Here is a 12839-nt window from a genome sequence, read left to right as displayed (position 1 = left end):
TATTTATATGATTTCCTGAACTTAAGAAAAATAGATATTTAAACCATTAATGTTTTTGTCTCTCAAAGGTAAAAAACTTGAGGTCACACACTGATCATGGACAGTATAGTCCTGTCTGCCTGCTGTGTTTCACTGCTGTGTGTATCACTGTGGACATAAACAGACTCACAGCATCATGAATCATTAACATGTTTAGTAGGTGTCCAGCATCCAGCAATTATTATCATTGATGAATTCATCTGTAAGCAACATTTTAATGTTGAGCTGTTCTGTTGGTTGATGTTTAAAATGTCAATATATTTCATAAAATGAATCAATTCATTTATAGAATTATAAGTGTCGTATGTAAAATCTCCTGACTGTCTGATGAATGTAGTGGTGTACAAGTACCAAGTCACACAAATTTATATGGTCAGAAAAAGTACAAGTACTGCAACACTGAACATTAGTGGGGTAAATTTACTTAAATGTAAAATGCACAGCACAGATGTTAAGAGTAGGACTTTTGAATATATGTTATTTCAGTGTGGTGCTGAACACAGGTGTCACAGGGAGCAGTGTTAGTGATAGCAGTGCTAGTGTTAGCAGCAGCCACTGAGGCCTTTAAGGAGAGATAGAGAGCTGTGTGTGTATCTGTGGCTCCAGCTGTGTGTGTGACACGTCAACTAAAAGTTACATTTTTACATTTGATTGATAAAAGTTACAGCACAGGTGTTCTCACAGAGCAGGTCACTCTGATGTGTGTGTGCGTGTGTGTGTGTGTGTGTGTGTGTGTGTGCGTGTGTGTGTGCATGCGCGTGTGCGTGTGCATGTTTGTGTTTGTGTTGTTAACAATGGAAGATAAATGTGGTGTGGGTCACCACAGCAAACACAATATTTCCTGCAGCTGTGGATAAAAGTGACTTTTCAGAAGAATCTGTCTCTGTTTTCAGGCTGATGGAAGTGAAACCCTGAACGAGGAGGTTGTAGAAGGAGAGGAGAATGGATAACGTCTCCTCACACAAACATTTCATCCTTGATGGCTTTCACAAACTGGGAGCACTGAGGCCCGTCCTCTTCATCCCGTTCTTCATCATGTTCATCGTGTCTCTGTCGGCCAACTCCCTGCTGCTGTATGTCGTCATCTCACAGAGAAGTCTCCACTCCCCAATGTACATCCTCATTGCTGGTATGGCGTGTGTGGACCTGAGCCTCCCGCTCTTCTTCGTCCCCCACATGCTGCTGAGCTTCCTGTTTGACTGGAGGGGGATCTCTCTGATTGGCTGCCTGACTCAGATGTATTTCATTCACTTTGTTGGAACTTTCCAGTCCACGTTACTGGTATGGATGGCGCTGGACCGCTACTTTGCCATCTGCACGCCACTCTACTACCATGAACGAATGGCACTAGACAAATTTCTCAAGTTTATAATCCCACTTGTGATCAGAAACATCTTAATGATCACAGTGATTGTGAGTCTTGCAGGATCTTTGTCATTCTGTGCTTCTGATGTAATAAATCACTGTTTCTGTGAGCACATGGCCCTGGTGGAGCTGGCCTGTGGAAGCACTGCCATCAACAGTCTGGTGGGGTTGATCTCAGTGTTCCTCATCCTTGTAGCTGACTTCATCTTCATCACTGCTTCCTACGTGGTGATATTCAGCTCTGTGCTGAGTTCAGGCAGATCAAGTGTCAAAGCTCTTGATACTTGCATCACCCACATTGTGGTCATCAGCATCAGCCTGAGTGTGGCACTTATTGCTTTCCTGTCCTATCGGATCAGAAACGGTCTCCCTACAGCGGTTCGTGTTTTCTTCAGCACCATGTACCCATTCTTCCCCAGCTGCTTCAACCCGATCATCTACGGCGTCAGAACCACAGAGATACGACAACACATCCTGAAGACACTGACATGTTGTCCCTTTGTCCAAACTGTTCCACATTCTTAAGAGATTATTAAAGAATACTTAATGTTGTATATCTTTTATAAACTTAGAAATGTATTGCATGAAGTACAACAAAGTAAGGTCTTGACCTTACCCTGTAAAGTGCCTTGAGATAATGTACAGTGTGTCCGGAATGTATTCACAGCGCTTCACTTTTTCCACATTTTGTTATATTACAACCTTATTCCAAAATGGATTAAATTCATTTTTTACCTCAGAATTCTACACACAATGCCCAATAACGACAAAGTGGAAAAGTTTGCTTGAAAGTTTTGCAAATATGTTAAAAATAAAAAGCAAAAAAATCACATGTACATAAGTATTCACAGCCTTTGCCATGGCACTCAAAATTGAGCTCAGGTGCATCCTGTTTCCACTGACCATCCTTCAGATGTTTCTACAATTTGATTGGAGTCTGCCAGTGGTAAATTCAGTTGATTGGACATGATTTGGAAAGGCACACACCTGTCTATATAAGGTCCCATAGTTGACAGTGCATGTCAGAGCACAAACCAAGCCACGAAGTCCAAGGAATTGTCTGTAGACCTCCAAGACAGGATTGTATCGAGGCACAGATCTGGGGAAGGGTACAGAAAAATTCCTGCAGCATTGAAGGTCCCAGTGAGCACAGTGGCCTCCATCATCCGTAAATGGAAGAAGTTTGGAACCACCAGGACTCTTCCTAGAGCTGGAAGCCCAGCCAATCTGAGCGATTGGGGCAGAAGGGCCTTAGTCAGGGAGGTGACCAAGAACCCGATGGTCACTCTGACAAGCGCTCCAGCGTTGCTCTGTGGTGAGAGGAGAACCTTCCAGAAGGATAATGTCATGTCTGGAGGAAACTAGGCACCGTTCATCACCTGACCAATACCATCCCTACAGTGAAGCATGGTGGTGGCAGCATCATGCTGTGGGGATGTTTTACGGCAGCAGGAACTGGGAGACTAGTCAGGGTCCAGGGAAAGATGAATGCAGCAATGTACAGAGACATCCTTGATGATAGCCTGCTCCAGAGCGCTCTGGACCTCGGACTGGGGCGAAGGTTCATCTTCCAACAGGACAACGACCCTAAGCACACAGCCAAGATAACAAAGGAGTGGCTTCGGGACAACTCTGTGAACGTCCTTGAGTGGCCCAGCCAGAGCCCAGACTTGAACCCGATTGAACATGTCTGGAGAGATGTGAAAATGGCTGTGCACTGACGCTCCCCATCCAACCTGATGGAGCTTGAGAGGTTCTGCAAAGATGAATGGGAGAAACTGCCCAAGCTTGTAGCATCATACTCAAAAAGACTTGAGGCTGTAATTGCTGCCAAAGGTGCTTCAACAAAGTATTGAGCAAAGGCTGTGAATACTGATGTACATGTTAGAATTTTGTTTTTTATTTTTAATAAATTTGCAAAAGTTTCAAGCAAACTTTTTTCACTTTGTCATTATGGGGTATTGTGTGTAGAACTTTGAGGTAAAAAATTAATTTAATCCATTTTGGAATAAGGCTGTAACATAACAAAATGTGGAAAAAGTGAAACGCTGTGAATACTTTCCGGATGCACTGTATATTATGATTTGGCGCTATACAAATAAAATTGAATTGAATTGAAGAGCAATGTATCAATGGAGAAGGAATGTATGATTATGGGTGATTCTAATACAAACTTGTTACTGCCTCTTAGTAAAATAGTAAAATAGTAGAAAATCATTTTCAAACATGTGTAAAGTGTGTCGTTGACAACAAATAATCACTTCATCAGTCTCATGTTTAAGGATCATGTTGGACCAGTGCCTCTTCTGAGAGGTATTACCTCAGTATCCAGCAAACTGGGCTCTAGACTAACTTTTCCCCACCATCCTGGGTCTGTCCCTATAACTGTCCTTAAGTGAATGTGAACTGCCGCAAAATCAAAATGTTGTTTCTTCACTGTCTTATTATCGTAGACAGACAGAGAGACAGATAGACAGATAGTGATTTGATAGACAGACATGTTGCCTATTTCTGCTCCCGATAACCCTTCTTAGAATCTGTATTTCTTAGTTTTCCTCAGGGAAGAGAGTGGGAATAAAAATGGGCCCAGGACTTTGACTTAGATTGGTCCACCAGAACCCATCAGCAGGACATCATTATATGGCCTGTGTAACTTTACAACAATCATATAGTAAAGAGAGGATAAATTCATTGATATTTTGTAGCACAATACATTAAACTGTGGTTCTGTTTTCTCTTCCCTCTGTACAAGTTAGCACCTATAGAGTGAGAGATTACAATACAAACTGACCAGCACAGCAGATGTATGTTCATTTTCATTTTTTAGTCGTAGCAGTTTGTCTCTCTTCATTTGATCATTCTGTGATATAATTCTGTAGATCTGAGCTGGTCACAGACTTTGAGGACTTAAATTAGTTTATTAGCATTTCTGATAAAACCAGAGCAATAAACAAAGCTATGCAATATTATCCTGCTAAATAAACTCAGACAAGCTTCCTGTTGTCTTCTGCCTGCTGCTTATTCTGTAAAACCACTGTATTGAAGTTATCTAAATGTATGCTTCCGCTAATGTACTGAATTTAGCTAGCAAGTAACATTAGCAAGCAGGCAGTGACTGTTTTAATCCATCGAACGAAATGACAACTGGAATGACCCACACACAGAGAGAGAGAGGTGTTTTCATTCAGTGAATCCAGGATAAAGACATTTGGTTTCTAGCCTGTGGCTAACAATCTGAGGGCTCCTTGCTATCAGATCAGAGCAGCAACCGCCTCCAGGTCCTACAGCCACAGTGACCTAATGCTATTAATTTAAAGCATATAATTTAATAATTTAAGGGACTGATTGACTTGACTTCATTTGTTGGAACAAATCACAAAATCATACACAGAAATTATCAGACGTTTTACCCTTCGTTCGTATCTGTTAGCATGAGCTTTAAAAAGTGGATTTTTGTTTTTTCCTTGCTGCTCTCTGGGATTTTCAGTCCATTACACCAATAGGGTGATGAGGTGTTGGACTTTGTCTCTGGAGCCAATGACAGCATCAGACAGAGGGTATTAAAGTGCTGAGTCAGTGGCTCAGGAGGGACAGGTGGATGGAGGAGAGTCAGCAGCTGACATCATCAACCTGCAGACGGGACACATTTAGAGACTGACTCTCAAACACCAACGAGTAAAATCAGCTGATTTCTTTTCTACAGAGCTGAAGTGTCATCAGCTCTTCATGTTTTATTCTTCATGAAATCTGGTTTTCTTCAAACTTGCAACACAGTCAGACAGTGGGGGAGATTATTTCACCTCACGTGATTTTCAGACATTTTCCAAAGTGATGTTATTGTGATGTCTTGATTCTTGCAGAGACCTGTCACCCTCTGTTACTTCTAGATACTAACCCTTCTGAGAGAAGAGAACCTGAACTGAGAACAGTCTGAATCATTTCTCTCCACTGACTAAAGCTTTAAGTTTTCTCTTTGATGCAAACAGACACCCTGAGGAAAGATGAGCCGTCTCTGCTCTTTGTCAGGTTTGTTTGCTATTATGACTCTTGATGCTGATGTGTTGTTTTTCCTTTGACACATATGTGATGTAGACTCATGTCAAAGTTTCCATGCAGATGTACTTACTGGTAAATACTTGTCTGCATGTGTGTCCGTCACCCTGATTCTGATAAGTAGAAACAGAGGTGATCGATCCACCAGGTCAGACAGACAAGTGTAGGTGTCATATAGGTGTCATTTTCACAGAGTAGAGCTGGACACAATCTGGAGAACCACCATGGCTATATCAATTTGTAACTATATATATCTGACCTGCAATCAGTAAAAGAATCTGCTGTTGATTTCCTAAACCCATTGAATATTTGCTCAAAACCTTTTTAGGGAGTGTGACTAAAGTCATAAACTAAAACACAGAGACTCAGTTTACATCTATCATCAGCTTTTTCTGTGTGGGAACTCAGAAACACATATTTGGTTCATGTTGACAACCTGTAACTCCAACCTGAAAATAATCTGAGCTTGATCAAATATGTATCTGACACTGAAATGACCCAAGATGACACAGGCACTGGACAGCCTAATTCAGATCTATGAAACTGATCAAAGTAGATTTTGGGAAATTCTGACACTAAAACTGAGGTGATAGTTTCACAAGAGAAGAGTCACACATCTGCTAGTCTGTTAGACTACAAACAACCACAGACAGATAATCTTTGCACAGCGAGGATGAAAGTCAAGGTTCAGTTTGCCATTTTTCTCATGACATTAATGTTAGTTAGCCTCAACTGATAAAATCTGCATCTTGTGACATTCACTGCCATAATCCTAGAAACAAAACCCGTATCAAACCCAACACTGTGATTTGTTCCAACCTTCAGTGCCACCACCAAATGCTGTGTTTCCTGTATGTAATAAGATACAAAGTTAGGGTGCAGAGGGTGGGGGTTGGATGGACCTGGAATTAATCAGATTTTCTTGTGGGTGATCAAACCCTAACCACAATCAGGACCCAGCCTGAATGTGTCACAGAGGGAGCAGTGCTTGTGTTAGCAGTGCTAGTGTTAGCAGCAGCCACTGAGGCCTTTAAAGGAGAGATAGAAAGCTGTGTGTGTATCTGTGGATCCAGCTGTGTGTGTGACACGTCAACTAAAAGTTACATTTTACATTTGATTGATCAAAATCACAGCACAGGTGTTCTCACAGAGCAGGTCACTCTAATGTGTGTGTGTGTTCCACAAACACTGTGGGTTGAGGAGCCAAAGCCCAAACCATTACTGGAACTGCTGTTTTATAATTATATTAATAGTCATTCAATTCAATTCAATTTTATTTGTATTGCGCCAAATCATAATAAACATTATCTCAAGGCACTTTACAGGTCAAGACCTTACTTTGTTATAGAGAAAAACCCAACAGATCCCACAAAGAGCAAGCGCTTGGTAACAGGGGGGAGGAAAAACTCCTTTTTAGCAGGAAGAAACCTCCAACAGAACCGGGCTCAGGGTGGGCAGCCGTCTGCCTCGACCGGTTGGGTTTAGGAGGAGAAAAAGGGGGGGTGGGGGGAGGAGAGAGGAGAAAAGAGAGAGAGAGACCAGGAACAGCTGTATAGGTAATGGTGTAATCAATAATAATGATAGATAACAGTGGTTAATAGTAATGATGAGTCATGGTGGATCTGGATCCTGCTGCTCCAGAGGCTCCAGAGAGAGAGCCCAGTGCATCATGGGAATCCCCCAGCAGTCTAGCTCTATAGCAGCAAAACCACACTGGGAGCTGGTTCCAAAGTAGAGGAGCCTGATAGCCGAAGGCTCTGCCCCCCATTCTGCTCTTACAAACTCTGGGAACCACAAGTAGACCTGCATTTAGAGAGCGAAGTGTCCTATTGGGAAAATAGGGAACTATAAGCTCTTTAAGGTACGATGGTGCCTGACCATTAAATAGGTGAAGAAAGCCAATGCAGAGACACTAACACAGGAGAGATGTGATCTCGTTTCCTAGTTCCTGTCAGTACTTGTGCTGCAGCATTTTGGATCAATTGGAGGCTTTTTACTGAATTTTTGCGACATCCTGACAATAAAGAATTACAGCAGTCCAGTCTTGAGGTAACAAATGCATGAACTAGCTTTTCAGCATCCTTTAGACACAGAATGGGTCTGATTTTTGCAATATTGTGCAGGTGGAAGAAGGCTGTCCTAGAGACTTGCTTTATATGTGAAGTAAAGGTCATGGGGTGAAATGTTTCAAAGAAGAGTTACACATCCACTTCATACCAGAACTCAGGTCACCACAGCAAACACAATATTTCCTGAAGTGGTTGTGTGCAAGTGAAGCAGATTACAAAGATGTATTCTGCAGCTGTGGATAAAAGTGACTTTACTGAAGAATCTGTCTCTGTTTTCAGGCTGATGGAAGTGAAACCCTGGACGAGGAGGTTGTAGGAAGAGAGGAGAATGGATAACGTCTCCTCACACAAACATTTCATCCTTGATGGCTTTCACAAACTGGGAGTGCTGAGGCCCGTCCTCTTCATCCCGTTTTTCATCATGTTCATCGTGTCTCTGTCGGCCAACTCCCTGCTGCTGTATGTCGTCATCTCACAGAGAAGTCTCCACTCCCCGATGTACATCCTCATTGCTGGCATGTCGTGCGTGGACCTGAGCCTCCCGCTCTTCTTCGTCCCCAACATGCTGCTGAGCTTCCTGTTTGACTGGAGGGGGATCTCTCTGAGTGGGTGTCTAGTTCAGATGTATTTCATTCACTTCTTAGGAGCCTTTCAGTCGACTCTGCTGCTGTGGATGTCACTGGATCGCTATTTCGCCATCTGCACACCACTTTACTACCATGAACGTATGGCACTGCATAGATTTCTCAAGTTTGTGATTCCTCTTGTGATCAGAAATGTGTTCATTGTCTCTGTAGTTGTGGCTTTAGCAGGGAGGCTGCCATTTTGCTTCAGAAATGTAATAGACCACTGTTTCTGTGAGCACATGGCCTTGGTGGAGCTGGCCTGTGGAAGCACTGCCATCAACAGTCTGGTGGGGTTGATCTCAGTGTTCCTCATCCCTGTGGTAGATTTCTTTCTAATCACCACCTCTTACATAGTCATATTCAGTTCTGTGCTGAGTTCAGGCAGATCAGGAGTCAAAGCTCTTCACACGTGTGTCACCCACATAGTGGTCATGGGCGTCACCCTGACCATCGTGCTCACTGCTTTCCTGTCTTATCGGATCAGAAACGGTCTCCCTGCAGCTGTTCGTGTTTTCTTTAGCATCATGTACCTTTTCTTCCCCAGCTGCTTCAATCCAATCATCTACGGCATCAGAACCACAGAGATACGACAACACATCCTGAAGACACTGACGTGTTGTCGTTTTGTCCAAATTGTGAATTATTCTTAAGCAAACATTAGAATTTGTTTTCTGACATGTAAAATGTTTTTTGTATGGAGGCCCATTTCTGCCAATAAATGAAAAAAATATGAAAAGTCAAGAATGATAAAAATAAAAATACTCATGTTAAGTCAACTTTATAATATGCTAAGACAAGATTGTGATTGTGATTGTGATTCATAAATGTGTTATAGATTCACCTATGACCTCTGTGTTGTGTTGTAGTACTAACAACTGCACCAAAGTGGCAAGACAGATATATATGTATATATATCTATAAAAATAAATCTTCTTTACAGCTGTTTAACAGACAACAAATCTGAGATAGTGTATTTGCAATTCATAATGTATGGACATATATATTATATTATATTTTCATAACACATACAAGTTGCACACTTACTACACAAAAAAACAGAATGGCTATAATAGCTAAATAATGCACTGTTGCCGCCATGAAAAAACAATTGCTAAGTTGTAACTACATTGGCAGATTATAAAGATTCCATATTTCATGCTTTTCTGGTGTTTTGATATCCCCAAGAAGATATATTTGTGGTTTGAAGTACAACCCCATTTCCAAAAACAGTGAGACACTGTGTAAATAGTAAATAAAAACAGAATGTGATGATGTGCAAATCATGTAAACCCATATTTAATTGAAAATAGAATCAATATATCAAATGTTGAAATGGTGAAATTTTATTGTTTAAATATTTGCTCAATTTGAATTTTGTTGCCTTCAACTAGTTTCAAAAAGTTGGGACAGGGGCAACAAAAGACTGGAATAGTAAAAAAAAGCAAACAATTGATTGAATATCTCACAACTAATGAGGTTAATTGGCACCAGGTCATTGGGTATGATGATTGGCTATTAAAGGAGTCTCCCAGAGAGGCAGAGTCTCTGTGCGGTGAAGATGGGGAGTGGTTCACCACTCTGTGAAAGACTGCGTGGACAAATAAGTGCAACAGTTTAAGAATAATGTTCCTCAATGTAAAACTGCAAAGAATTTTGGGAATTTCAGCATCTACGGTTCATAATATCATTAAAAGATTGAGAGAATCTGGAGAAATCTCTGTGTGCAAAGGGACAAGGCTGAAAACCAGTATTGGATGGCCATGATCTTCGGGTCCTCAGGCAGCACTGCATTAAAAACAAATATGATTCTATAGTGGAAATCACTGCATGGAACATTTCTGAAAACCCCTGTCTATGAACCACAAATGCAGGTTGAAACTCTAACATGCAAAGAAGAAACCACCTTCTCTGGGCTCGAGCTCATTTAAGATTGTCTGAGGTGAAATGGAAAACCATCCTGTGGTCTGATGAATCAAAATTTCTAATTCTTTTTGGAAATCATGGACGCCGCGTCCTCCTGGTTACAGAGAGGGACTATCCAGCTTGTTATCAGTGCACAGTTCAAAAGCCAGCATCCATGATGGTGTGGTGGTGCGTTAGTGCCCATGGCTTGGGTAGCCTGTACATCTGGGAAGGCACCATTAATGCTGAACAAACCCACTGAAAACATTTGGTGCATCATGATTTAAATATACAATAAAGGAGACCCCGAACTGTTGAGCAGTTGAAATCCTGTATCAGTGAAATGTTGTCCCATGCTTACAACATTTCACTTTCAAAGCTCCAGCAACAGATCTTCTCAGTTCCCAAATGTTTTAGAGTGTTGTTAAAAGAAGAGGTAATGAACACAGTGGTAAACAATGACCCTGTCCCAACTTTTTTGAAATGTGTTGCTGGCATCAAATTCAAATTGAGCAGAAATTTTTCATAAAACAATAAAATTTCAACATTTCAATATTTGAAATGTTGTCTTTGTTCTATTTTCAGTTAAATATGGGTTTATACGATTTGCACATCATCAGATTCTGTTTTTATTTACATTTTACACAGTGTCCCAACTTTTTTTGGAAAAAGGGTTGTACCAAAAACCATCTTGATATAGTCTTACATCTCATCTCTGGCAAGAACAGAGCTCCAGCAGCCTCTCTTCTGATAGGCTGACTCTGTGCTGAGTGATGCACAGCCAGGTCAACTACAGGTAAGGAATTTTACCAAGCTAGCTATTACTCTAGCTTGGTAAAATTCAACACTAAATTCAATACCAGTGATCAATCAGTGCTGAAAAGAGCCAGATAGATGGTCAAAGGGGGACTACGGTGTGAACCAAAACACTAGAGCCTTAGGCCTGGTTCTGGTGCAAACCGCTGGATCATCTGACAGCACAAGGGTTGGCAGTGCTGTAGTGTTAAGGTCCAATGCAGAGGTAGTGGAGCCTGCTGCCCCTTTCTCCAACTCGCTCTCCTCAGCTGCTAGACCCTCTGGGTGGACTGGCATGCCACAGTGCATTGAAGACCAGCCATTGGAGTGTGCGTGACGGAAGAATCAGAGGCCATCAGGGACATCAGGGAGGTCAGCAAGAGTGGAAGACTGCATATGCAAAATACGCTTTGCAACATTTTGATACTTTCACAGTAATTATACAGCACTTAGACAGAAAGGTTACATATGGAAACCTGGTTTTCTGAGTGGAGAGACTCCACCCTACATATTCCATATGTACAGGGGAATGACCCCCATGGCAGTAGCTGACGTGGATAATCTTTAAGACACATCACCTGTGGTGGCCATGCACTGATTAGTAACAACATGGCATTAGCATGGGCTCTCTGGTTAACTTGATTCAGTTAACCTTTTCAGATCGGCTTTTAGCTGGAGAGATAATCTTGCCACTCAGAGAACCTTGGTTAGATATGTAATCTTCCATTTTCTATTGTCTCAAGACTATCTCTTCACCCTACATATTCCATATGTACAGGAACTATGTAAGACACACTGCAAGGAAAAAAAGCAGATCTCACTGCTCCTGCAGGAGCCTGAGATGACTGTTGAGTCCAAATGAGACGTCACCGCCATCAGAGGGCTCACCCATGTGTTATGAACTATTTACAAATATACACTATGTACACATCCCATGACATAAGTGCAAGATGCATCCCTGTGGCTCAGTAGGTAGAGTGTGTATCACAAAGTCCTAGTCCTGCATTTGAGTCCGACCCATGGCCCTTTGTGGCATGTAATCCCCTCTTGCTGCATGTAATCCCCTCTCTCCCTGACTGTCTCTCTCTCACTGTGGCTAAATTTAAATGAATAAAGGCAAAAAAAAAATTAAAAAAAGAAAGAAACCCGTGGGCCTGAGTCATCGGAGTGGAGGATGCAGTCCTTTACATGCTGCACAGGACCTACATATACCTGGGGGAGCCAGGTTGCTATGTGAGAATCTTATTCTTTGATTTTTCAAGGGCATTCAACACAGCCCTTGTCCCTCACACTGAAGGACAAGTTGGATGGGATTGGTGTGGATCCCTCCCTGATGTCCTGGGTAATTGACTACCTGACAGAGCGACCTCAGTTTGTCAGGTTGGGGAATGGCACCATTCTTGTTCACACTCTACACGGCGGACTTTAAATATAGCTCAAAATCCTGCCACGTGCAAAAATCCTCAGATGATACGGCTATTGTGGCATGTATCAGGAGTGGACAGGAACAGGAATACAGGGACATTGTGGAGGTTCTCAGGGGCTGGTGCAGTAGGAGCTGCCTCCACCTTAACACCACTAAAACTAAGGAGATGGTGGTGGATTTCAGACTATCTAGGCCATCCCATCTGCCTCCATACAAGGGCAGGACATTGAGTTGGTGCACTCCTACAAATACATGGGGGTTCTACTGGATGACAAGCTGGACTGGACCCTGAACACCGATGCTCTCTACAAGAAAGGGCCTGTGGAGGCTGAAGTCCTTTGATGTGTGTAATGGGATGCTGCACATATTTTATCACACTGTGGTGGCCAATGTCCTTTTCTATGCTGCTGTGTGTTGGGGGTGCAGCCTGACAGACAAAAACACCAAGCGGCTGGACAAGCTGGTGAAAAAAGCCAGCTCAGTGCTTGGCAGGAGGTTGGACGCACTTAAAACTGTGGTGGAGAGGGGCACTTTGAACAAACTGAAATCTATTATGGACAACAG

At 42.2% G+C, this 12839-nt stretch overlaps 2 protein-coding genes across 2 annotated transcripts; both read left to right on the top strand.

Annotated features, from left to right (window-relative positions):
* The first annotated feature begins 821 nt into the window (after positions 1–821).
* On the top strand, positions 822–1929 carry LOC139632400 (olfactory receptor 52E8-like). Its single transcript, XM_071497319.1, has one exon. The coding sequence runs from the start codon at positions 982–984 to the stop codon at positions 1927–1929; it is 948 nt and encodes a 315-aa protein (XP_071353420.1). The 5' UTR covers positions 822–981.
* Positions 1930–7431: 5502 nt separating this feature from the next.
* On the top strand, positions 7432–9396 carry LOC139631963 (olfactory receptor 52E8-like). Its single transcript, XM_071496657.1, has one exon. The coding sequence runs from the start codon at positions 7855–7857 to the stop codon at positions 8800–8802; it is 948 nt and encodes a 315-aa protein (XP_071352758.1). The 5' UTR covers positions 7432–7854; the 3' UTR covers positions 8803–9396.
* Positions 9397–12839: the final 3443 nt, after the last annotated feature.

This window comes from Trachinotus anak, unplaced genomic scaffold (genome assembly GCF_046630095.1).
Source record: "Trachinotus anak isolate AG129_WGS33_773 ecotype Australia unplaced genomic scaffold, CSIRO_AGI_Tana_v1 ptg000014l, whole genome shotgun sequence".
In the NCBI taxonomy this organism is placed as follows: Eukaryota; Metazoa; Chordata; class Actinopteri; order Carangiformes; family Carangidae; genus Trachinotus; species Trachinotus anak.
This window is presented reverse-complemented; position numbering and strand designations above follow the sequence as displayed.

Coding starts and splice junctions, on each gene's coding strand:
- LOC139632400 (XM_071497319.1), top strand. CDS start 982: ATGGATAACGTCTCCTCACACAAACATTTCATCCTTGATGGCTTTCAC.
- LOC139631963 (XM_071496657.1), top strand. CDS start 7,855: ATGGATAACGTCTCCTCACACAAACATTTCATCCTTGATGGCTTTCAC.